At 39.3% G+C, this 26428-nt stretch overlaps 3 protein-coding genes across 4 annotated transcripts; all 3 read left to right on the forward strand.

Annotated features, from left to right (window-relative positions):
- The first annotated feature begins 264 nt into the window (after positions 1-264).
- Positions 265-3018, forward strand: LOC130430051 (pyruvate dehydrogenase E1 component subunit beta, mitochondrial). The gene is made up of 10 exons (XM_056758959.1): positions 265-350; positions 449-508; positions 1038-1145; positions 1253-1315; positions 1407-1442; positions 1518-1803; positions 1874-1984; positions 2122-2213; positions 2337-2478; positions 2572-3018. The coding sequence occupies exons 1-10, from the start codon at positions 315-317 to the stop codon at positions 2715-2717; spliced, it is 1080 nt and encodes a 359-aa protein (XP_056614937.1). The 5' UTR covers positions 265-314; the 3' UTR covers positions 2718-3018.
- Positions 3019-3539: 521 nt separating this feature from the next.
- Positions 3540-7223, forward strand: LOC130430094 (BTB/POZ domain-containing protein KCTD6-like). 2 transcript variants are annotated; one of them, XM_056759042.1, is made up of 3 exons: positions 3540-3819; positions 4292-4393; positions 5825-7223. In XM_056759042.1, the coding sequence occupies exons 2-3, from the start codon at positions 4367-4369 to the stop codon at positions 6509-6511; spliced, it is 714 nt and encodes a 237-aa protein (XP_056615020.1). In that variant the 5' UTR covers positions 3540-3819; positions 4292-4366; the 3' UTR covers positions 6512-7223. The 2 variants fall into 2 exon arrangements, with proteins under 2 accessions (XP_056615020.1, XP_056615021.1); XM_056759043.1 differs by having other exon boundaries at positions 4295-4393.
- Positions 7224-14240: 7017 nt separating this feature from the next.
- Positions 14241-24678, forward strand: LOC130430419 (coiled-coil domain-containing protein 71-like). The gene is made up of 2 exons (XM_056759524.1): positions 14241-14366; positions 22266-24678. Exon 2 carries the CDS (start codon positions 22307-22309, stop codon positions 23306-23308), a length of 1002 nt encoding a protein of 333 aa, XP_056615502.1. The 5' UTR covers positions 14241-14366; positions 22266-22306; the 3' UTR covers positions 23309-24678.
- Positions 24679-26428: the final 1750 nt, after the last annotated feature.

The following is a 26428-nucleotide window of genomic DNA, read 5'->3' on the forward strand; positions in this document are numbered from 1 at the left end:
ATACGTATCTAACTAAACCTATTTGAATTATCTTTAATTGATTAACACTTATTTCCATAATTTCCTTACATTTTATCGAGCGTTGGGCAACAAACCGATTTTAAATGTTTTATTTTTCTTATTCTATAAAAAGATTTCTGTCTTGCCCTTGGACACCAAATGACAGTCTGACGGAAACTTCCGAGTCCGTCATGATTCTCCTGCGCTGATTGGCTGCGGTCACCGAGTTTCCTGTTCAGCCTTTACAACGTGCTCTCTGATTGGCCGAAACCGATGTCAGGACAGTCCCGCCCCCACACAGAGGACAGTGAAACATGGCGTCGTTGAGGTGTTTCCTGCGTTCAGGAAAGGTATTCACACTGAAATATGAATAGTTTGTAAGATATAACAGTCGTGTTGTTCAGCAGAGGGTTTTATGAATGATATTCGATGTGTGTTTGTCTCTCAGAATGCCGTTTCAGTGGTTTTGCGGAGGGAGTTTCACAGGACTCCGCCGGCTGCTGTGCAGGTCAGTGATGCTGCCTCACCTTCAGCAGATGCTGCGTTACATAAAACGCATAATTTATAACGATTCTGCCTCAAAACCATGTTTCATTCATCATTATTAGTATGTTTTTGTGTGTCAATTAAATGTAGAATGTCACTGTGTGTTTAATATTACATGCATGTCAAGTGTAAACTGACAAAAACAAAAGGAGACCATGGAAGTAACTTATTTTTGGATTTCTATCGTTGTTATACTTCGTTTGGGACTGTGTACAGTAGTAAAAACTGTTTGTTAGACATTGTGGTGTGTGTACAAGTAATCACTTGGTTTTGGACATCTACCACCATAGAAATGCTATGTTTACATGTACTATGGTAATATATGTTTCAGATTATGCACAATGGTAATAACTTGTGTTTTGGACATTTACTGTGTACCATAGTAACACCAGGGTATTTTGAAAACGTGCTTTGTAATTTGGTGATGTAGTAATTCCATAGGAATTGGACATGGCACCACTGTAATATTAACATCCGTTTAATTATTGCAGGTAACAGTCAGAGATGCCCTCAACCAGGCCATGGATGAGGAGCTGGAGAGGGACGAAAGGGTTTTCCTGCTCGGAGAGGAAGTTGCACAGTATGATGGTGCATATAAAGTAAGTGTTATCTGAGGATGTGATGGGGACGCTGATGTTAAGTAGTATGTTTTTTAATTGTAGATTGATAGGGACATGGGGATGAATGACGTTTGTTTGGGTTACAGATTAGTAGAGGCCTATGGAAAAAGTATGGAGACAAGCGCATCATCGACACGCCAATCACAGAGGTGAGAGTTTTTTCTTGTGCCTTTTGTGCACGTAATACAATGTACTTTATTAACAATGAAACTTTGCTTCATATTCACATGATGTTCTCAGATGGGATTTTCTGGTATTGCTGTCGGTGCAGCCATGGTGAGTTGTTGCTAAAGCTGTACAGGATAGTACCGCTAAATGGAAAAAATCCCAAACATTCAATTCCTCTTTCAGGCGGGTTTGAGACCCATCTGCGAGTTCATGACTTTCAACTTCGCCATGCAAGCCATTGACCAGGTCATTAACTCCGCTGCGAAGACGTACTACATGTCTGCCGGGTTTCAGTCCGTTCCAATCGTGTTCCGCGGGCCCAACGGAGCGTCCGCTGGCGTGGCGGCCCAGCATTCCCAGTGCTTCGCCGCCTGGTACGGACACTGTCCGGGGCTGAAGGTGGTCAGTCCCTGGAGCGCCGAAGACGCTAGGGGGCTCCTCAAATCCGCCATACGGGACGATAACCCTGGTGAGCTTTGCAGTCGATGAGGCAGATGTTCATGATTTGAACTTTTGACTAACGTCTTGTGTAATTGCAGTGGTGTTTTTGGAGAACGAACTGATGTATGGAGTTCCATTTGAGGTGTCTGAAGAGGTACAATCGAAAGACTTCCTCCTACCCATCGGGAAAGCAAAGATTGAAAGACAGGGTGGGTAACGGTAGAATGAATAAATGTAGAATTGCTGTAAATTGAATCGAGGTTTTGGAAGGTCTAAATGCAAATAGAGTACATGTTTTTGACTAAATTGATCACTGCGTGTTATAAATATCATTGTTATGATGCAGGCAACCACATCACGGTCGTGTCTCATTCACGAATGGTCGGACTGTGTCTCGACGCTGCTGCGGTTTTGGCCAAGGAGGGCATCGAATGTGAGGTACCGAATCGTCTTTTCACTGATTCTTTCAAATTTAAATTAAGACCGCTAGCTTCAATCTGCATTTTTTGCTTAATGACTGTATTTTTACAAAACTAAATCAATTGAAATTTAATTCTGCAGGTTGTCAACTTGCGCACAATCCGACCACTTGACGCTGAAACCATTGAGACGAGCGTCATGAAAACCAATCACCTCATCACTGTAGAGGGGGGCTGGCCTCAATTCGGAGTGGGAGCGGAGATTCTTGCCCGAATCATGGAGGGTAAAACATTGCTGTGGTTGTTTTGATATAAGCTCTGAACCCTCCTCTGTAGGCCTCTCAAAGATAAATTATTGTTTTATTTTTCAATTCAAGGTCCTGCTTTCAGTTTCCTCGACGCCCCGGCTGTTCGAGTCACGGGCGTTGATATTCCAATGCCGTACGCCAAGATCTTGGAGGACAACAGCATACCACAAATCAAGGACATTATCTTCTCCATCAAAAAGACGTTGAATGTTTAACGCATTATCTCCCGATCAAGACAATGTTTAAAAATAAATACCGCATCTGCTCTCCCGTTTTACATCGGTGATCGCTGAATAGGAATTGCTCTTATATCTTGTACATGTTTTTCTGTTACACGGGTCTTTCCTGTTCCCGCATTGGTGCCGTCACACTAAAACAAAATTATTTTCTCATTTTGACTAAAAAATTATGTCATACAAGACATTCATTACGGCCATAAACAAAGAACCATGTGTATTATTATTATTATTATGATGTAAATTCTTTACCTGAAAAATAAACTTTTATCAAAAGGGCTGCAAGACTGAACGTGATTATTCTTTAATATCATCATTATGGAAATATGTATCTGATGTTGAGACTGCCTGTTTGTATATTGTTTATAGTCCAGGACGCTTAATAGTACTTTGTATCACAGTTAAATTAAGACATTTAAGTCAATTGAAAAAGATATATACTTTATAAGTAATATAACTGGTGCATCTTAGACAACACAATCACATTGATATATTGACTTGTCAGTGGAAGTTGTTGTTGATCAAGACACCTAAAATTTTCTAAGTTTAAGAACTGGGAGGGACAACGCCCCTATAAGTTGAATATTGTGAATATTTATGTAATTTTGTGGGGGATAGTAGGGCCGGCAATGTCAAAAGATTGTTGAATTTTTGTGAGAATTTTGGTCATTTTATTTACATTTTAATGAAAAATCAATAGAGTATTAAGAGGATATAGATATATATTATATGAATGTAGATTAGATTCGAAAAAATTAAAACGTCTACAATAGGGCGGGGCTTTGTGGTGGGCGTGTCGTTTCCGGTCAGTCCACATTGTTATTTGTATCATCTGTCCTGTTCTTCTTAATCCTCAACTTTACGTTTATTGTACAAACTGTATACACATGTAAAATCAGTTGCTTTGGGAAACGATAGCTTTACAATGCCTTTATAATTAATGGAATTACCAAAAGAATCAGATTGAGCCCACAGGAACGCAAACCAACCGCGTTTACAGATCTAACGTTACACTGTCCTCCATGTTTCTGATGCATCGGACGAAGAGTCGAGACTAAAAATCAGACGTGTTTCAAACGAGGTAACGTTAATACATATACAGGCGTTTATATTCGCATTAATGTAATCGATTCGTTATTTAGTGCTTGTTTATGCGTTAATACGGTGTTCTTGCATAAGCTTTAGCAGATGTGCGAATGCGTTGTCTTTTATAACTATTGAATTTTTTTCTCATAATCTTGAAGTAGCTTTTTATACTGCTAGTTGTATTTATTTGTTAATCTTTTATTGCGTTGCATCTTTATGTGGTGGGATGCAGGGAAACCCGAAGTAGGCGTGTTGTATGCGCAAACCGATTGGCGTATGGCGCAGCATGATCTCGCGCTGCCGTGACGTCATTATCCGATCGGTCTGCGCAGAACTGCATGAAGTCGTGCGCACCCTTAAAATATAATCACGCATATATAACGAATGTTTCTGTTCTGACTCTCATTTTTACTAGACTTGTAACTAACAGTTTAAACTTTGAAGTAATGTGCATTTTATTGTTAAAGCAGGTGAAGTTTGGACCCCAAAAGGCTGCAGACATTATTTTACCATAACTGAATAGGTACCAGACAATTGGCCTCATGGAGAATGGCGACTGGACACACACGGTTTGTAAATTGTCTTATTTATTTAAAATAATAACACTTTTTATTTATATTTATTCATTTATTTTTACATTTATGTATAAAAATTAGTGGTGGGCATAGATTATTTTTTTAAATCTAGATTAAAATGGCTCATTTGAATTCTGTCAAAGGCATTCAGAATATGTGTGATTTCCAAAAAATGACTAAAAGTAAGTCTTTGAGAACGGGTTTCTCAAGCCAGGTGGCGCATTAGACCAGGGGCTCATCTCCTGTTTCCAAAATGCATCACAAACTGCTTGAGAAAGCTGTTCTACTATGATAATTGGTGATGAAAATAAATTATGTTCAATAAGATGTACTTGTTGTTAATTCCGCATTAGCTAAGGGATGCTTTGCGTTTAGGTGGTACTTGAGTCTGGAAGAGCTCCTACAGTACATTTACATTTAGTCATTTAGCAGACGCTTTTATCCAAAGCAATTTACAAAGAGTTTAGGGAGCAACAAGCGATATGTCATACAGGAGCCACAATACATTAGGTGCCAATACAAATTTACTGGTTTCAACTAAAGCTAAATCAATGCAAAGACGCGATAGACCTACTTACGGCGCGAATGAAGCCCTGGTCATGAGATGATGAGGTGGCGCGAATGACGCGAATTGCGCGAATCACGCGAGTTGAAAAATCTCGTTCTCGCCCGGTACAGTGCAATTCAGCTAGGTATACATCCGCGCTAAAATATCAAGGGTGAAAGTCATCATAGCTTGCGTAGTATAGACCCAGCTCCCAACCCAACTTTGAGTATAGATTAACGGCGACATTTTTTTTATCGCGCGATAAGAGTCTCACCTTAACACAGCACGTTAACGGCGTTAACGGCCCACCACTAATAAAAATATTTATTAACTAAATTCTCACTACATGTGTATAGTGTTTGTTATGCAAAGTTCTTGGTCATATTAATAAATGTTACAGTTTATTTCATTTATTTGTTTGATTTATAAAAATCGCTTATTAAATAATGGCTCGATTCACTGAGCATTGTGCTAGCACTTTTATCAATAGCAAGATTGTGGGTTCAATCCTAAAATCAAAAAATGTAGAACTTGAATGCACAGTAAGTCGCTTTGGATAAAAATGTCTGCAGTAACAGCATAAACGTACATCATTATGGTATTTCTCCATTTGATGTACAGAAAAATCTCCAATTGAGATCCACTGGTCTAACTGACATACAAAATGTCATCCGAATGAATAAGGACCTAAATACTAACATTTGATGTAATATTTTTCCTTGAAGCTCTATTTGCCATACTATAGTTTCCATAGTTACCATTGTTTATAGCAGTATTGTCAGCTCAGCTCAACTAATCTTATTTAATGCTGTCCCCCATCATGGCCAGCTAACTCAACAACACACTGCAACATCTGTCCTTTGTGATCTTTGTTGTAGATGACAGATACTGTTACCCTAAATGTTGGCGGCCACCTGTACACAACATCGCTGATGACTCTCCAGCGTCATCCGGACTCCATGTTGGGTGCCATGTTCCGTGGCGATTTCCCAACCACGCGGGATGCCCGGGGTAACTATTTCATCGATCGGGATGGCCCTCTATTCCGTTACATCTTGAACTTCTTACGGACCTCAAAACTGACTCTACCTTTTGACTTCAAAGAAACCGAACTTTTAAGGAAGGAGGCAGACTTCTACCAGATAGAGCCGTTGATTCAGTGTTTAAGCGACCCCAAGCCGCTTTACCCTCTGGACACGTTTGAGCAGGTGGTCGAACTTTCAAGCACCCGCAAGCTGTCCAAGTATTCGAACCCTGTGGCTGTCATTATCACCCAGCTCACCATCACCACCAAAGTTCATGCGTTGCTTGAAGGCATCTCCAACAACTTCACCAGATGGAATAAACATATGATGGACACTAGAGACTTTCAATTGTCATTTACGTTTGGACCATGTGACTACCACCAGGAGGTGTCCTTGAGGGTGCATCTAGTGGAGTATATCTCTAAGCAAGGTTTTACGATTCGAAACACGAGGGTGCATCATATGAGCGAACGAGCCAATGAGAACACGGTGGAGCACCATTGGACATTTTGTAGAGTTGCGCAGAAGGTTGAGGACTAAATAATGATGGCAATGCTTGCAGTGCCAAAATGTGTCCATATGATCACTTTATCATTGATGGAATACCGTTGATGAAATACTGACGAGTAAATGTTGCGCAACATAAACATGTGGCTATAATAAAATAACATTATCAAACATTAAATGTGTAGAGGTAGCTACTTCCTTTGAAACAGTTACGGACGTAACTTGAGAAATACATTATTTTGTTTTCTTTTAATGAGAAGTGAAATACATTATACCTCATATACCTGTTCTCAAATCTGTATATGCAAGTTTAATTGAAATATTTTTTATTTATATTGCATCAGTGTTAAGTTTGTATGTATAATATCTCTGCCAATATTTTATTGTGTGATTTGTGAGTCTGTAAGTTATGCGTCATGGATCCTCGGTGCGTTGGTTTGCATGATTGTCTGCACTACAGTTCATTTACCATTTAGTATGTTCCTTCCCTTCTATTATGTAAAGTATATACTTTGTAATTTGCATGTTGTTCCATAATTTAAACTGCTGGACTGTCCTGTGTGCCACATGTACTCTTTTATCAATACAATACCTCAATGGACGGTTTCAAGTGCATAGATTTGGACAGGATGTGGACTAAATTGCACTGTGAATGGTAATTTGCCATTCTAAAATAATAGTTATTAGGACTTGGGTTAACACTGCCAAAGCAGATCTGTCACAATAAAATCGATCCAATACTGAATTGCATCCGGACATTTTACGGCTTGAGTCCGACCGATTTTATGTTTGTGGAAGAGTTCCATCATGTCTGTAATGAAATTGACCTACGCATTAAAAACAAGCTTTCATCTTCCATTTTGTGTTCCTTAAACTCTGCTTTTTAAAGGGATAGTACACCCAAAAATGAAAATCCTTTCGTTGTTTACAAACCTGTACAAATTACTTTGTTCTGATGAGCACAGAGAAAGATATTTGGAATAATATTAGCAGCTTTCAGTTCTGGAATATAGTTGACTACCATAGCAGGAAAAGTTAAATGGTGGTCAAAGGTGCTCCAGAACTGTTTTTCTAGATTCTTAAATGTTGGGTCCCAACAGAATTTTTTTGTTTGTTTCTATGGTAGTGGATGATATCCCAGAATTGAAAAGTGCTTACATTTTTCCAAATATCTCTCTTTGTGTTCAACAAAACAAATGCATTTTTGCAGGCTTGAAACAACCCATTATGTTTAAAAGCTTTATTTAAAAAGATGGCTAACGATCCCATTTTACACTGGAACAGATTTGTATATGAAATATTTAGTCAAAATTCAAAATGTATGATAAAGATGCTTCTTTTTGTGGGGCTTTCAGAGATGCAAAGTAACGCCAAATGAAGTTGCTGCCTGTTTTATTGATTTGACATAACGCATGGTTTTTCAAACCAAGTCTTATCCTTTTAGAACAAAATTAATCCAGTTGTACTTGTGCTACTGTTAAAAAGAAGTCAAGGAAATACTGTGATATTTGTGATAACTTTAAAGATGATCCCAAAAAAAGAGACAGTGGAAGTCCTACATGTTATCATTTGCGGGGTGGAAGAAACCAGATGTAGGCAGCAGCGGTGAAGGGGTGTTAACAAAGAGACTTTATTACAACAAGGCAAAACAAAAGCCCACGATGGGGAAACAAAAACAGACTAAATATATAATTAAAAAACAAAGACTTCCCACGAGGGGGGCAAAAACTAAACTATGGCAGACCAAAACAACGTCACAAAAAGGCAAGGTAAGCTAAGGTATCCACAGATTACGTGCAGGACAGCCAAGACACGACACGACACGACACGACACGACACGACACGACACGACACGACACGACACGACACGACACGACACGACACGACACGACACGACACGACACGACACGACACGACACGACACGACACGACACGACACGACACGACACGACACGAAACGAACGAGCACAGGACAATGAAACAATGAGGACTATTTAAAGGGGAACAAACACAGGATGATTAATAGGGACCAGGTGACGGGGATTAAACACTAAGGAAAGGCTAAACGAGACGAAAAGGGCGGGAAACACAGACGAGACATGAGAAAGAACATGGCCAGCAAATATATAAACAAAGCCATGTCTTTCTCACACAAAACCCTAAGGCTATGCCATGGCTCCGCCCACAGACCAAGAATAGACATGACAAGATGGCAGAATCAAATGTTAGATGTTTGCCAATGAAGTCCGATTATTGAGGTCTTGGGAATTCTTTTCAATAGAAAGGTTCTTGCCAATTTGATAACAAAATACAAAACTTATTCAAAATATGTTGTCTGACATTGTTAGACATTGCTTGTCTGACAAAAATGGTCTCTCAATACTGAAAAAAAATCACATGTGCCAAAAGATCAAACTTTATTACTCGAGTCAACAAAGCAGATATATATCCTCAGATCAGGCTTCGTTAGGTTATCATCACTTTTTATAAACCTCCCAAATTTGCCTGCCCTAATAATTTATCTTATTTCAAAGCTTCTTTGTAATGGTAGTGAGTTGCCAATTAGTCTATTGATAAAAACATATTAAAGTGAACTTATTAAAAACATATTACAAAAGGCTTGATATTGTTTTACCACGGTGCAGGATTACTTATTTTCCCAAAGCTACTAAACTGAAACGCAATATATTTCAAATACATCTACTAATAATGGTGTCAAAAGTGCATGCAAGTTGTTTTCTAAAAAAGAACAATGATACTTTGTATTTTTACAGTGATCAATCTGTGTCATACTATGTGCTAACTATAGCTACAAATGCCAAAATTCACCAGGCTAAACGTGTATTCAAAGCTCTGAATAAGCCGAAAGGAAGGGTGATAAATTGGTGTAAACTGAGGAGGTGAAGTCCGTCTTTTCTTTGGATAAGGGGATCTGCCAATATTCCATTCCATTCCATTTTCTACCGCTTATCCGAACTACCTCGGGTCACGGGCGGATCTGCCAATATCCCTTTGTTAAATCCAGTGTTTTTATAAAAACAAGCTGAACCAAGCCAATCGAGCAATTCATCAACCCTCGGCATTGGACATGCGTTGAATTTCGTCACAGCATTCACCTTGCGATAGTCTGCACAGAATCACACCGAGCCGTCGGTTTAAGTTACCAAAACTATTGGGCTCGCCAAATCGCTGCTGGACTCCAAAATCCAGCATGGTGCTTAATTTTGTCTGAACCACTCTTTTTTGTTCAGGTAGCCGATACCGCCGGCTGCGCACTACCATGCCTGACTTAGTCTCTATATGGGGTCCTGGATGAGAGTAGTGCGGCCAGGCAGGGGCGAGAACACATCCGCAAACTCCGCTTGCAACTTGGCAACAACGGTGATCTGGGATGGCGAGAGGTGATCACCATCTGGGGCCAGAGCGAGAGATTGACTTTTAGTGCTCCCTTCTGGCCCGAGATCATCCTGTCTACTTATCCCCGTCACCAGCATCACCGCATCCACCTCACTCCATTTTTTTAGGAGGTTGAGGTGGTATATTTGATGTGCCCCGCTTCTTTCTGATCATTCCACCTCATAATTGAGATCCCCAACTCGCAGTCTGACCACAAAGAGCCCTTGCCACTTGGCGAGTAATTTAGGGATCTATGTTGGGAGCAATATGAGTACTTTCTCTCCCAGTGTAAATTGGAGTAATCTGGGACCCCTGTTATATTGCTGGCTTTGTCTGTCCTGGGTATGTAACAAATTCTCTATAGAGTGCCACCCAAATGTGTGGAGTTTTGTTCTCCGGTCCATAACATACTGAATTTGTTTTTTGCTATCGGCGGTTTCTAGCAATCGGCCATCGGATTAGATTTAGCCGCCTGGAGAAGCAATTCCAGACGGCACTTTGACTAACTGGGCTGTATCCTGCTTTGACTGAGCGTCTTAGGTCACTCGATACAAATTGTTTTTTTTCAATTGCAAGATACGGATAGGAGAGCGGTCGAGATGGCTTGAGAAGCTGCTCGTCAATGGTGCGGACCTGTTCAAAGGGATTTTTGAGCGACTCGTCCTGAGACAGTTCCAGAGGAAAATCATCGCACAGAGAGAGATTTCTACTCTCAACAGCGCTCCATTCACTGTACCTTAAATCAGGCTGTGTTGAATTGAGGTTTGGTTATATCCTGAATCCACCAAACCCTGATACGTACCCTCCTTAATACTCACAGGTATTTGGTACAAGCCAGTCTGATCTAGGGCAGCCTGTGGGGCGTCGGGGAACTGGATCATCGTACCATTCTCCGTAACGGGACAGGGGTCCATAAAATGACCAGGATTCCCACACCGCCAACAGAACGGCCCAGACCTCCCCGCCGCCCTAGTGGCAGGAAGCAGGCCAAAAGATTGGTGAGGAAAGGGCGGAGGGACGGGGGCGGCAGCGCTTCTGTACAGGCCTGCGCCTCTGGGAAAAACTTCCAGTCTTCCTGCTGTGCCTGGACGAGGGCTTGGAAACACCTTTCCCGTTCTTCACTGAGACCCAGCAGGGCTTGATGTTGTTCACGGTAAAGACCAGCAAGTGATTGGAATTCATCCTTAAATGGCAATCCTGGCGGGGACTGCATACTGGCGGCGGCATTCTCCTCCCTTCCCGGGCTCCGGCAACAGTGTAACAAAGTCCAAGTAAGAAAGGAAGGAGAAAGGGTCGGCGAGGCTGGGACTCGGATTTATTCAAGATAATAAAAGATACAAGAGCGCCACTGCACATTCACTGGACAATAGCTCAAAACACTGTTCAGCATCAGATTCCCATCTCCGGGTAGCATGTGTCTGTAGTGAGTACCCAGCTGGTATCTCTCTCTCCTTTTCGTCTCCTCGATTTGGATTTTAACCGTCTCCGCACCAATCACAGGAATGAGACACAGGTGTTCATAATGTGCACTTGACCTACTTACACACCGCGCTCGTCTCCTGCCTCCATCTCCCGACATAGACCTAGCTGAACCACGCCCCCCTCACCACACACCTTAACCATGCTCAAACTATCTTACAAAGCCACCTTGGGTATAATACAACATATGCTCTTACACGGTTCCTCAACAGCTGCTTTATTAATGCATTTCCCAAGCTTACAAAATACTATTTTAAGAAAAATAATATATTTCATTTAATCAATGCATGCATTTGGTAAACTGTTCAGTTTTAAAGTCTGAGCATGCACGTGAAAAGTAATATCCTCAGACCCTAGCCTTAGAGCTTTTATACATCCAGTGATCAATTGCCACTCCTTTTTCCATTCTCGCCCATGCCTAGTTCATGAATGCGATTCAACAACCAAACAAAACTTGACGTGGTAACAAAGACAACTGAACAAAAACAGGTGGTGCTAAAGAGTAACTAAGGCAACTGACATCAGCTAAGATCAATAATGGCTCATAATTAGTTGAAAGGAAAAGGGAACGCAAAACAACACTACACAACATGCTTACCAGAGATATCACCAATAAAAATAAAATTTCCTACACACTTGATAATAACAAGGCTATCATAACAAGGAACTATGGTGGTTTTCTATTATAGTATTGAGTGTTCTTATATAAAATGATACATTTAGTTAGTTATAGGTTTAATGTATTCTTCAGAAATAATATTGGGCATGGGCCTCATGTATAAGTTTGAGCTCTTGAAAACCAGCATGAACAACAAATATCTTATCTTAACTGCACGTACACTACACATAATTCTAATAAAGAAGTTTGGTTTGTCGCATAGAGTCAAGGACACAGGGTATCTCTAAACAATGAGCTCATTTTTAAAAAAACTAATGTTATGAGTTTGAACACTTGAACATCTGCACACACACCAAATATCTTTTAACACTAAGACATACACCCCACACACTTTTGTTGAGAAGTTTAATTAATCGTATGCAGCCAAGGACGCTGGGTTGCTCATGCTACGCTAAACAATGAGCTAATTTTTAATAAAAACAAGGTTAAATCATGTAGCGTCCGAAAGCCCCGGAAAAGTGTCAAGATAAAGAGGAACCCCTGTCTCTGAGATTTCTTTCTGCGATGGAAGGCCAATTCACCACAAAAGAACCAAACCGAACAGAATGTATACAGAGAAACACAGACACAGGTGGTGTTAATTAAAACTACAGAAACCAAGGAGAACACAATCTGTAACCAAGGAAACTAACAGGGTAATGAATTTGAATAAACAGGGAACACTTTGAAGAACATAAATGTAACATAACCCCAATATGTAATGTAGAATGTAAATCATAAGATATAACATCATCTGATTATGTAATACAGATTACATGTTACTGGTTACTCTAGTCTACAACAATGTATAGACCTCTTCGCAAGATTCAGTTTACAAAACTTCTGTTAGTTGTGCTTTATTAAAACGGTTGCGTTGTGTTAAATAACTGAAATAGGAAGGTCTTCTCAACTCAACTCAACTTTATTTATATAGCGCTTCTTACAATTTTCATTGTTACGAAGCAGCTGTACATGAGACACATTGAATACAAAAAAAACAACTAAAGGCATATACCTGTAAAAACAAGAAAAAGGTGAAAACTACAAAAGACAGACATACAAATGCTCCACACACACAATATGCATACATGCTTACACACATTGACATGCAAACACACTCGCACACACGCACAGTGAAAGCACACATTTGGGATAATGTGGATCAGCATTGTAACCGTGTGTTTTAAAAAATTCCCACAACCACAGTAAATACATTGTTTGTGTTGAAAATTAACATAAAGTCATGTGTTATTAATGTTATGTTTTATTTCTGGTGACAGCCGCTGACTTCACGTGTTTGCGTAACGGAAATTCGTTTATTCCCACTTCAACCCGGAAGTATCGTCTTGAATGAGTAACATTAAAAGTATTTAGTAACTTTAAAACATGAATGTTATTATGAATCATAAAAAGGTTACAAGTATTTGCTAACATTAAAAGACCACCGTGGCATAAATTATGTCGGGGTTGAAAGGGGAATTATCGAATTCGAGTGCACGTGAAGCAGCATGAGTCATAATTGTCATAAGGAGGCGTGGTTTAGCTAGCTTGCTAATGCTAACCTCAATGAAACTATTTAGCTTTATTAAAATAAATCAGATAACATATCATAACAGTTTTGCTGCTCTCACAAAAATTGACCACGGTTTTTACCAATAAAACTACAATTTTACATCATAGCAAATTTTCATAATTGTAGGCTCCCACTCACTAGTTGCAAAAACAGACGTCTCTGAACATCACAGGGCGGGATCTTTCTCTCTTGTATGCCTTCAAAGCTAGCTTGCTAATGCTAACCTCAATGAAACTATTTAGCTTTATTAAAATAAATCAGATAACATATCATAACAGTTTTGCTTTAACAAAAAAATAAAAAAATATGTCTACCACACTTTTAATTTACAGCAAATATTCATAATTGTGGGGTCCCACTTTCCACAGTGAATAACACCATCCACCCCCAAAATCAGTTTAAATATGCTATTACATACTATTACTACATATGTCTCTATTTCTATCTTCAAACTATTTATACAACGCATTATTACGTTGTCGCCCTGCATAAAAATGTAAATAATTCGGCTGTTCTTGAATTATGTTGACATAATATGACACATCGATTTTGTTCCACATTCCTCCAACATTGCAATAACATTAAACCATTTTAAAATATGCACTTCAAATATTAACAAATTTTAAAGCCTATCTAGCGATTTTCGCGATGGCCCCGCCCCCTTCGCCGGTCAGCCACTCGAAGCTGTCGCTCTCAGAAGCTGTGAGAGCCATTTTTGTTTCATGGCACACAGAGCTCGTTGGGTGTCTTTTTTAATGCTATCACAAGGTACTCGGTATAAGGTAAGACAGTCTTTTACAAAACTATGCATCTGTTTGATCGACGAAGCGTGGTGTTTCATCAGTGTATCGTTTATTTTGAGCAGTTACGCCATTGAGACCTCGCTTGCGGTATATGCTCAACTACATTTTCAGTCGGTCTTTTTTTGCCTGTTAGTTTTCTCAAGTAGACACCCAAAGTGGGGCTGAATAACGTATGATGTCTATAAAGTGCTTTTGTTTAGTAACGTAACGTTTAAATGGCCACCTGGCAAGTATAAGGCGATTGTTTAGCTCCCCTTTTTGTCAACTGAGTGTTCCTCTATTGTATTGCGTTGCATCGACGTTGGAAATCGTATTAAATGTAATTGTAGATCATTGACGTTCACTGCTACAAACCGCTGGTTTTGTCGAATCATTTCGCCTTTAAGGTATCATTGGATCTTTTTGCTGCTTTGGTTGCTAAGGAAGATAAAAATAGCGAGACAGGATCTATGTTTTAGTATGCGCGTAGTTACGTCAAACCGCGTGAAGTGTCGCAATTTAGAGTCGCTGCGCGATCTAGCTACTAACTTAATGCATATCTGCGTGGATAAATTCATATTTGTGAATTACGGGCGGTGTTTTATCACTATAACCTGTTATTTGCTCATACATATGTATTTAAATGATCAGTTTTTCTACATGTAAACAAACTACAGTTTTGTGATTATTTTTGATTTCGACGCACGTACAGCAACCTTAAGTAACATATGTAACAACAGCGTATCTTAGCGTGCCAGTTTTTTTCTTATTTGGATTTTTATGTTTGTAAAGATTATAACAATGTTGAAATCTTATTTAATCTTATCTTATTTTGTTAACCCTTATTTAATGTTTAAACTTAAAACTTATTTTTATGATAACTAACGTGTGCATGCGGTTTTTTGTATTTAAGGGCTGTGTCCACCGAGGCGTATTTGCGCGGGTTAAAACGGCAGGAGTTCGGCTAAAAACGCCCGCTGCAAGCGCAGCGTTCTGCCCAAAGTTGAGCAGTTTACAACTCTGGGCGCCCGGTCGGATGACGACGCTGTTCTTGGGGAAAACGTGTAGCTTCAGCGCAGAAAAAAACGTCAACTTGTGCCTTTTTTTTTAAAAGCGCTGCGTTTTTCGTTCAAAACAGTTGAAGAAACAGGTCGGCCGCAGGCGGTGCACACAGCCCCTTATGTGTAATCGTTTTCGCAACCAATCGTAACGTATGTAAAAGGTAAATCTTAGCGTACCATTTTATTTTCTTATTTAGATTTTTTGTTTGTGAAGATTATAACAATGTTGAAAACGTCCCTTATTTCATTTTTAAACTTTTTATTTGTGTGATAACTTGCGCGCACCCTACATGCAGTTTTTACATTCATGCGTAATCGTTTGTACTAGGTCTTCAATCATGTGTCATGCGACAACATATGCAACAGTAATTACGTCTTTATGATGCCTTATCAATGAACTACCTTGACACAATAATCAAAGATAAATGAAGAGGCGCTTAGCAACCCTGTGAGTACTGCAAGTCTGAAGCTAGTTAACCATTAATTATGACGATGCGGTTAGTTGAATTCAGATACAAAACACACAGTTGCGACATTGGTTGTTTGTTTATGCTCTTGTTTGTTGAAGTCTGCTTTTTAGAGGTGTAACGCACTAGGGGTGTAAATCAGACAGTTCATCACGATACCTTGCAATATCGATTGTCTCCACCATCGATGCGAGATTTGCCGATACCTCTGAAATTTTTGCTATTCGATTTTATCGATATTTTGATATTGCTTGCCTAGTTTACACAAGCAGTTACATTTTGAATAACTCACATATACAAGCTAAATATATAAGATAAACGTTTAAATAAATTCTTTGAAAACTACACACTAGGGGTGTGACAAGATTTTCCTTCGAAATTGTGGCCCTTGTAGTCACATATGCTCCCTTAATATATTTGGGAGCATTTGTGTGAGTGAACTAGATATAAGAATGCTGTCTTTCTAATGTCTGATAAAAATGTATTGTAAAGGCAAATCAAAGAGACGCAACGGCAATCAGGGGTCCCGGTGCCGATAGTACAATGTACCTACTTTTTTTTTTTTCTCGCTAGTGTGAATAGGTCTTTAGGAAAGCGTTGTTTTGATTCAAAGTCTTGTTCAAAGTGAAAATGTAATCCTTCTGTCGTTATGTAAAAATATGTTAATGACCCCTGTTTCTGATGCTAATTACCTTTTGTGTATCAATAGCTGTCGCTCAGGATTTGATTACCCTAGTGGTGAGGTGAGGTTAAGGTTTGAATCAGTAGAACACTAAAGGTATCAATTGGTAAAGCATGATGTATATTATCATTTTGTTGTGGTCCTTGTCTGTACTTGCATAAACACAATGGCACATGTCTAAAATACTGTAGTTGTACCATGTTTAAAAATAAGCTTTCAGTGTGTTGACTCATCCACCTGTTGGCGCTCGTTTTGTAGGTGTCAACTAGACATGTGCCGGTGTTCGGTTATACGGTTTACCTAAGTAGTGAAAATGCACGGTAGTGTTATTGCGGGCATGTCAAATCATTGTGATGAAAAATCTTTTCCTTTGACTGGATAAAATAACACTCGCTTACGCTGCATAAGCATCTTGCGAACGCACAGTTGTATGTAAACAGCCTCACGTGGAAGGCGGGGAGTTGCTGACCAAAGGTGAAATATAAGTTATGTCACGCCACTTCTCATATTTACATGTTTCTGAATACCACATAGAAACAAGTAGCCGAATTATAGTGCCAAAATTGCATGGGTTATATTGCCATTTGCTTTCCTGACAGCTGAAGAGTTAGCTTGGTTCACTATAGGCTTGGGCCGTTAGACGATGACATCGGCAATGGCTGCCAGGCATGATGGCATGACACAATTTTCATCATGAGGGTCCGTGGTCGTCCGCACAGTCTAGATGTTGACCGATAATTGATTTTTCTGATATCGATAACTAAGGTTGTGAGGACCTAATGATAACGATTAATTTCCGATAGTTTTTTTAATGGTTTATTTCAAATAAAAAAACACAAATGTAAATAAGCAATGAAGTGTATTACAACAATAAACACTTTGCTTGAACCACTTGACTGCATTGTACTTTTAAATAAAATACATAAATATGAACTACATTGATAAATATCAAAATCCAGTGAATGATTTAAACAGAATTATAAGTTGGTCATTTGAAAAATAATTATAATTTAAAACATTATTGACACAAAACTAGCAGAATGACGGATCCATTGTAATATTTGACAATATATACTGTTGTGTTCACATGCGTGTCTGTTTACATTAAAACGAATGTACTTTTAAACCCCCGTCGAATGTATTCCACTCTGTGCAGACTGTGGTCTTGCGTCTACAAACCAAACCAGCTGTCAGTTTTATTTCCACCTCTAGAGGTCGCTATTTTACACTATACTTGGAACTCTCCACCTGCGTATCACAGTATAGTTTTACCTGCTGCGTCTGGATCAAATGCAACCAGGAAAAACTATCTGTGGGGATTATTGCCGATATTTCAAATTACCGTTATCCGTGTTATCTCAAAACAATAAATTGTCAACCTCTAGACGAGTCCACAGTACGCAGACACATTCTGCGCATGTGTCGACCTCGTCCATTCATTCTTATCCACAGTTGAGTATGATTTTGAAGCTGTGCAACGCGTGTAGACATGTGCCTGGATCACCGCTGTTACCACTAAATCCTGCTGAAACCGAGCTGGCTGCGATAATGCACGGTGTCGATTATTTTATTGATACGTAGGTTGTCTGTGAACCATGGCTCTGGGATCAGTAGGAAATGCTGCTTGATCTAGAAACAGTGGGAACGTGCATTTAAAAAAGCAACACCCATCAAACATGATCATTATAAATATACTTTATTATCATGAAAATACCTGAGGAGGCTTGAGGAACAGTGATAAAAACATGTTCTTAGACATTTCCTAGATCTACTTATGTTATGGTCTTTTTCAACAGTGCGTATTTGGAGTTTCTGCTCGAGAGCGCCCTCTGGCTTTCGGATGCAGCAGCATTTTACTGTTCTTCACTCACAAATTCATAATATATATAAAATTTAATATATTTTCGGTTAACCGGGCAGATGTTTAAACGCATGTGTGCGTGAGACAGATGTAGTAAGTGAACGAAAAGAGTGAATTGTAGTAATGCGCTCACGCTGTTTGTGTGGAAACTTGTAAATGACGACCTGAACTGTGCGCGTCTGCAATCGCAGCGGGAAACATCAGTGCCGCGTGACCCACTTTGTTGACTTATCACACACACACACAGCCCACACTGGTGGGGTCACAATCTACTTGTCTTTTCACATGAAATTACAAACGGAAGAAATTCCAAATTTGCAGACCGTACATGTGCGAATACTTATAGGATATTTTTTAAGGTTTTGGCGATGGCCATCTAGCAAACTGATACACCCCAACCCACGCCTCGCCCCTCCCCACCGATGTCATCGTCTATCGCAATGTTTCAATGTAGGCATCGTCTGATGCCAATTTGGTAGACATCGCCCAACCCTGGTTCGCTAGCTACGCTAAAGTTTACAATGAGAGCAGTTTGTTATTCCATGTCATGTTGGTAGCATCCAATCATTTCCTTTCATCGGACCGTGATCGTCAGTGACCGGAGGAAAAGGGCACATGTTTCCCATTCATAACTCATAAACGCCTCGCCCATTAATGAAAACACACAAAAAGTACTTATTATCCGAATACTTGATTAATCGATCAAATAATTGGTAGAATACTCGATTACTAAAATAATCGATAGCCAAAGCCCTACAATCAGCAAGGTTGTTCTGCAGCTATTGTACTTTAGTGATAGACGGGGAACAACAGGATACAATCAAGGCTAAGTGTCCTTCCTGAAAGAATGATTGTACTTCAAGAACAGAATGGTTGTACAAATGCCTTCTAATGCTTCTTGCTGAAACTATAAAATAGTTACAAGTATAGAGGCTTTCGGTCCAGGTAGTTAAAAGGAATTAACTTATAATAGGCACCACGGCAGTTCCCCGGAGCACTACATTATCAAAAATTGTACCATCAGGAACTCCGAAATGCTGTTGTCCGTGTGACCAAGTGTGGCATTCATAAACATAAAAAACTATTGTTTAAGTATGTTGTGGGTTAAGTGATGACATGGAATGTCTATGTATATACTGTGATTCGAAAGAGCAAATAAGAGGGCTAAGAAACTAAGGGGTGGTTTTCCTTATGGGGCTTATGACTAGCATCATTTTGGATAAACTTTAACTTTAAGGAAGTGGAAAAATGTCTCTCTGTGTCTTTTCCGTTTCATGAGTGGCAGAAGCAGCACATTCATAACCAAAAAGCAGCTTAAAGTTACTTGTAATTAATAAATGAATGATTACAAAACTGTCATTTTTTTCTGACTGGACAAATGATTATAAACAACTTCAACTTTATTGGGTATTCAGTTGTATTAAAACACATTAAGTTCAGAGAGTAAATGTACATAGCGATTAGGGATGCACCGAAAGGAAAATTCTTGGCCGAAACCGAAAAAGAGGAAACCAAGTCCGAAAACCGTAACACCGAAAGAAATTATGCCAATTATTAGTACCCTTGCATTTATGGCTATGACTGTGTACTAACTTTACTAAAATCAAGGCATTGCAATTGCATAAATATTAAAGTTTCAAAGAATAAATCAATTACAAATTATGCAAATATTTATTTAGCACATTGCAACAATGCACAGTATAAAATAAAATTCAACTAAGATGTTTAACTTGACCCCACTAATGTGTATATTAAATAATAATGTACAGGTCTACTGGCCTGCTGAAAAGTTGTACAATTAAATGTTCTCTCATGAAAACAAAGTGCATTTAGGTCAAGTGCATTTTACATTTTTCTCTGTAGGACTACTACAAGAAAGTGCATTCAGAACAAGTGCAACTGCTTAAAGATACAACAATATTTTCTCTGTAGGCCTTCAACATAATAGTGTATCAAAACAAAGACTCCCATAGCCCATATGCTAACTGTAGAACTTTAACAACAACAAATGCACCAAGAATTACAGATGTCTAAAGTTGATAATAAGTAGCCTAAGAATAGAATAACCAACTTATTCTGTCGTCTGAAGCGCCATGATGTTCAGGAACGGAATTTGTGACGTCTTTTAAAACGTGTTAATAGTTAAGTTATGAAAATAAAAGCCCAACAGTCTAGAAACACAAGTAAAAAACCCTTTACAGTGGTAAGAGACTTACTCTAATAAAAATTAAGTAAAAAAAAAACATTTCCTAGTGTTGAAGTCTATAAAATTACTGTACAAAACCGTTGGAATAAAACGAAATTAAGGAAAATGGTGCAGCGCACATTTAAAGAACGAGATCTCTGCCATTATCACTACACGAGGAAACATTAGGGACAACAACAAATAAGCAGTGAAGCAAGTTTTACGCCGTTTATCATGTGCATAGTGTCTGGACTTTTGATCATCTCTTGTATGTTTTGCGATCGTGGTCCGGCTCGCCTGAGCAGTGGAGCGGATATAACTCCTGGTGCTGTATATGGGGGGCTCTGTCACCTCGCGAAACATTGTATAAAAATTTTGCATGCCATAGTTTACACAGGATTGGCGGAAAATGTGCATTACTTGCAATACTTCTTCATTCTTCATGTTATGTGGTTTACTTTGATAGGTGAACTGTCTTTCCCGCGTCCCAGCGCGACACCCGACGGGTTTTCCCAAATCGCATCACATGTCTAGTCAGTACAAATGACAACGACACGTAGGTAGCTTCACGAGCATATCCCGCTGAAGGGAAACAGGGATTTACAAATTGCCCTCATTGTAATCTGCCAGAATGACGGGCGGCCATCAGATTTTTCCGTCACTGGTAGAAAAATCTGTCAATGACAAAGAATCTTTCGGATTACGCGACCTCTGGTTCACACACGTAAAGGAATTTTGGTCGCACTCTAGCCCTGAGGGTGCATGCAATTTAGGAGACGCTTTAGTGCTGCGATTAAAGGAATAACGTCCGCTACAAATGCATCAAAGGAGCGGTATCTGTTTGTGTCATCACAACATTTCACGCGTATTGTTTCGATGATAGAAGTCTTTCGGCCGAAATCCGAATATTCGGTGCATCCCTAATAGCGATGATGTCACAAACGTACTAAATAGCACGTTACATCCCCTTGCACCATAGTGGCGGGTAAAAATAGATTATGGTGTCTTTTTTTAAGAGACTGTCTGTCAAAATGACGAATAAAAAGTCTACCACAGCATCTGCCTAGGCTAATCCCTGACCAGGAAACTACCCCTTAAAGCAATGTGCAGTGCTACATAAAACCAAGGCTAATCAAAGAACATAACCCACAAAGGCAACAGGAAAATGCTGTTTACATTAGCTGTCTGTAAACCTTACTCTGCTAATGTAGTCCCACTTAATGGTGTTCATGTAACTAAAATCTAATTTCCTGTAAAGCTAACACGGCGAAAAGCGGTGACTTCTGTCAGTAGATAGAGTAAGTAAATATGACAAAGGTTCCTGGGGTGTGAAAGCCCCTAGCTGCACTCTGAAGTGCTGTGTAACGCATTGAAGTGTAAAATGAAGCTTTCACAGCTAGAAGCTTCTGCCTTCACAGGCTTGTGTATCAGTTTTCAGGCTTATGGCTGCTATTCAAAAAGTTCTATAAAATTGGTATTGTAATGACAGACTCTACAATGTTTCCAAAAGCCACAAGCATAAAGTAGTGCCTAGTAACAGTCTTTAAGACCAGCAAGCTCGTTTTTTTAACTATTTGTCTAACAAGTTGCTAAAAAATGTAATTCTTCTTTATACATCTATAACATCCTCTCTATATTCACAGACACCTGTGGTCCTTATGCATACCAGCTGCAAAAGTGCACCATGAGTTGTGAAGAACAGGGCATTGGGAGGGTAGTTCATTCCTGGGCAAGATTTGCCCCAGCTGGAGAAAGTGCCCTAATGGAGGCCCTTAGGGTCTTTAATCCCATGACGAAGGACCTGACGGACACTGAGAGACAAATGTTTTCCTTTCTTCATGACTTACGGAAAGAAGGAGCCAAGCCTGTTGTATTGAAGAGCAAAGATGTGTACGGATACAGATCTTGCACTGCAGAGCCCCTTTCATCCAGGACTGTCGCCAAGGTCCAGAAAGTCCAGAAACCATTGAAAAAGAAAGCACGAAAAGGTTTGGGAAAGGTCAAGGAGGTGAACTACTCGGCGCTCAGTAGAGCGGCTAAGAACATTCTTCAAAACCAACCCAAGATTCTGCTTACTAACCTTTCCATAGACTCTCTTAGGCAGAACAGTGCTTCAACATCGACGACAGAAGAGAAGCAGTCTCTTCAAGCGTCACAGTGCCTCAAGCTCACAAACATAAAGGGAGCAACTGGGGGCCACACTGCAAGGCTGCAAATTCACTTTGGAAGCACACCCAGTCCTGCTCTACGGCCGCCACCAGATCTGTCTGGAATTCCGCGTTCTGTAAACGGCGGACAGACTTTAAACGTAGTTGCCTTGGACAACAAACGCATTTTGTCTTGTCCGATCAAAGCAGATGATGCCCTCATTGGAGACTCCGCCCCGGAAGTCTGTCAAAATGGTTTCAGGCTTAAAGATGGTAGCATTTACAAAGCGCTGGAAACCGTGTCTGGTAAACCTGATCTGATGAACGGTGGTCTAGACCATTTTCAAAGGTTTACCTGGTCCCAGTCAACACTCACCAATGGCCAAGATCTTTCTAGACTGAATGGAAATGGCCTTGAGTGGAAAGTCATAAAAGTAGATGATTCTGTCACAGACGAAGAGGTGAGGAGAAAGGCACAGAAGATTTTGCAAGTGAATTTGTCGCCTGTGATACAGATTCATCCTCTTGTCAAACTCTAGTCAAACTCTATATAGACTCTGCCAGGGATTTAGTTTTCGTTTCCTTTCTTGGATTGTTTGCAGTGTTTCGTTTTGGAGTTAAACCATTTGTACTCTGGATGGGAGCATTGCAGCGACCTCCGAGTTTTGCATTATCGTCAAGTAATATCATAATCCAAAGATGGGATGTTGTTTGCTCTCACAGTATTTTATCTCCAGATACATCCCAGGACCCTTTGACTTTAATTTTATGTATTTCTAACGTCTTGAAGGAACAGACTTATGAACAAACACTTATTTATGACTATGCAGTTCCCAGATTTCTGTCTTTGTTGGAATATTGTGGGCACAGACTGCTAGCTAACTGGACTATGGGAACAGACTTTGTAGAGTGATTTATCACATGCTACTGCTTAAAAAGGCAACGATGCCCTGATCGGGGTGGTCATAGTTTGTCTTTATGCTTTTCTACATCTTAGGATCCTATCGATGACGACAACACGCAGGTTTTTGACCTCACCTGTTTAGTAATATGTTAGTCTGCCGGCATAGACTGCATATGATGTTTATGTTCTAACACGTTCAGATTGGGGGCACTTTTTCGTATTAATTTAATTTCATGGCAAAATAAATGGCCTTATTCTTTAAGAGTGATAAAGGACCTGTCTTTGTATTTCTTTAATTGTTTCTTTCTGCACTCTTGTCTTTATAAATTCTTTGATTTTATTTTCTTAAATTGTGCCAATACCAACCCTGGTGTTTAGTTTACCCATTTTGTTGGTGCCATGATCCTAAGGAATTTTCAAACTCTGATTAAGCGATGGACCGCTGGTCTGTTGATATGACACTTCCTCAAACACTTGAATAAGAGTTTGTTTTCACAATGTTAAAGTTAGTTCTAGGTTTTTTATTACACATATCAGAGTTGGTTAATCCATGTCAGTTTGACTTGTGGACATAATTGTTTTTTGAACCAATTCACCCATTTCTGAGAAGTCTCAAAAAAGAACCCACCATCCTGATCCACCACTAGGTTTTAAAGGTATTGAAGGCAAAATATATTAAAATACCTGTTATCAATATCCAGAGAGTATACCCATTGCAAACTAAAAAGTACATTCAGATCTTCTGGTTAACCTTTTTCAAATTCATTCATGAATTTTCCGTCCCTACATTTTATTTGTTAAGGTTATTCATGTGCATAAAGCTGTAAAGGCGTCAGGACTGACATTTTAACAACAAAACATTGAGAGAAGAGCCCCAAAATAAATGATGATAATAGAGCAGTTCATTGGTTCCACAAAGCGTTGAAAAACAAATGTCTGAAATTTGTTTGTGAGATATGTTCAAAAGATTCATCCTCACACAATTAAAGCAAAAGATTTATTTTTCTTTTTTGTCGTCACTTGTTTTCATACACTTGAATCTGTGACACGCAAAAGCTGTAAATGTCATTGTGGTATTTTTAGTTACTGTTACCAAATTGTGAATTAAAAAATGTTTGAAGAAATTGTGTTGTGGCTTAATAGGATCTCTTTAGTGTTGCATTAGTAAAGTTTCCACCATCTAATTTTACTACAGCACCTTCTTACTCAGAACTTGGATTTAAATATCAAGGTTTGTGAAAATTTGATGTTTTATTCAATAGTTAAAGATTTTCATGCATACTATGCCATATCCATAGGATTACCTTTTCCTTGGCACAGTTGCATTTGGCTTGCTCGCCAAGAGCTTAAGGACATTACACCATATTTTTGTTAAGCTCATTTGAAAGTCTCTTGACAACATAGCAAATTCCAAAGAGTCTTTTAGATCTATTTTTAATATGTTTTATGCTTGGAGTGAGCCTTTACTGAATGTGAAAAATGTTATGAAAATCATCATTTGATTCAATGGTAAAAGCAAATGAAATATGGGCACACCCATTATTGGCCAGTCCAACAAGTTTGGTCAATTGGTGACATCAGGGCCTCTTGCGCATTTTGTGAACTGGTTTTGGTATGATAAGGCTTAATAATTGGCTTCGGCCTAAATCCCATTTCTACCCCTTACCTCTACACATTGTCTTGATTCTCTTTTGGTTGGAGGGGTAGGGGTAATATAGCCCTCCAAACCAAGATTTTACAGCACCTCACTACAAAGGAAGGGGTATGAAAATGTCCAACATGGCCGCTCATGCGAGTATAATGTAAGCCTTTATTTTGGCTTTAATGTTAAATCATCTTGTTTATGAAAAATTTAATGTTGTGTTCAGTTTCTTGTCATGAATACTTGAAAAGGTTATAAAAAGTTGCTAACGTAACTCATTACTGATTGCACGATAGAACAACAACATATACAACTTCAAAAAAGTAGTTGTAACCAGGGCCATCTCTGGAATGCAATCACGAAACGGGGAAGCAGAATGCGCTCGGAGTCTCTGACCAAAGCGGCAAACAGACTGGGTTGTCTGGTGAGCTCCTTTTGAAGAAAAAGTTCAGGGTCACTCGTAAGGCTGTTATCCATGAAACTGATATAACTACAGCTGACAGCAGCATCTTGGAAGTTTGTGATAAACATTGCCTTATCTCCGTAGGATCAGTGACGTATTATAATGGCATATGACATTGTGGTGGTGTCCCATATCTTAGGGGACTGGTTTAAGCCCTTCCTCTTGCCACTCTTTTTCAAGGGGTAGGTGGAGGGGTATAAAATAGAATTGTGATTTGGGTCTTAGACTGCCTGCAGGGGCAACCACCATTCCACCAAATGTCATGTCTCTAGACCGTGTGGATTGAACTTCTTGATGTCTTCAATAAAACAGGGTTTTTGTAACTGAACCAAAGTGAATTTCATTAAGTTCCTACTAATGAATATTTCAACACTAACGAAACGTGTATTTGGGTTCCACTAAATCCACCCAACCAAAAACATTGAGACCTCATTGGGGTTTAATCACATAGTTTGGCTTTAGAAAACCTGAGATTGTTGAATTATCGAAGGAACTTGCAGAACAAAATTATTATCTCTAGGTGTTTTTTAGAATTTTCTTGTCATGTCATTGGAATGTTGTTGTGGTTAACGCCCAGTTTTCGTCACATATACATAAATGGCTGATCTAATAATCATCGTTCGATGCTAACACAAATGCAATATTCAGCA

The sequence above is a fragment of the Triplophysa dalaica genome, chromosome 10, assembly GCF_015846415.1.
Source record: "Triplophysa dalaica isolate WHDGS20190420 chromosome 10, ASM1584641v1, whole genome shotgun sequence".
Classification (NCBI taxonomy): domain Eukaryota; kingdom Metazoa; phylum Chordata; class Actinopteri; order Cypriniformes; family Nemacheilidae; genus Triplophysa; species Triplophysa dalaica.

Bases quoted from the DNA above. Each gene is read 5' to 3' on its own strand.
- LOC130430051 (XM_056758959.1), top strand. From the start codon at position 315: ATGGCGTCGTTGAGGTGTTTCCTGCGTTCAGGAAAG. The intron at 1,804-1,873 runs GTGAGCTTTGCA...GTGTAATTGCAG, and splicing joins CATACGGGACGATAACCCTG to TGGTGTTTTTGGAGAACGAA. The intron at 2,214-2,336 runs GTACCGAATCGT...TTAATTCTGCAG, and splicing joins AGGAGGGCATCGAATGTGAG to GTTGTCAACTTGCGCACAAT.
- LOC130430094 (XM_056759042.1), top strand. From the start codon at position 4,367: ATGGAGAATGGCGACTGGACACACACG. The intron at 4,394-5,824 runs GTTTGTAAATTG...TCTTTGTTGTAG, and splicing joins ATGGCGACTGGACACACACG to ATGACAGATACTGTTACCCT.
- LOC130430419 (XM_056759524.1), top strand. From the start codon at position 22,307: ATGAGTTGTGAAGAACAGGGCATTGGGAGGGTAGTTCATTCCTGGGCA.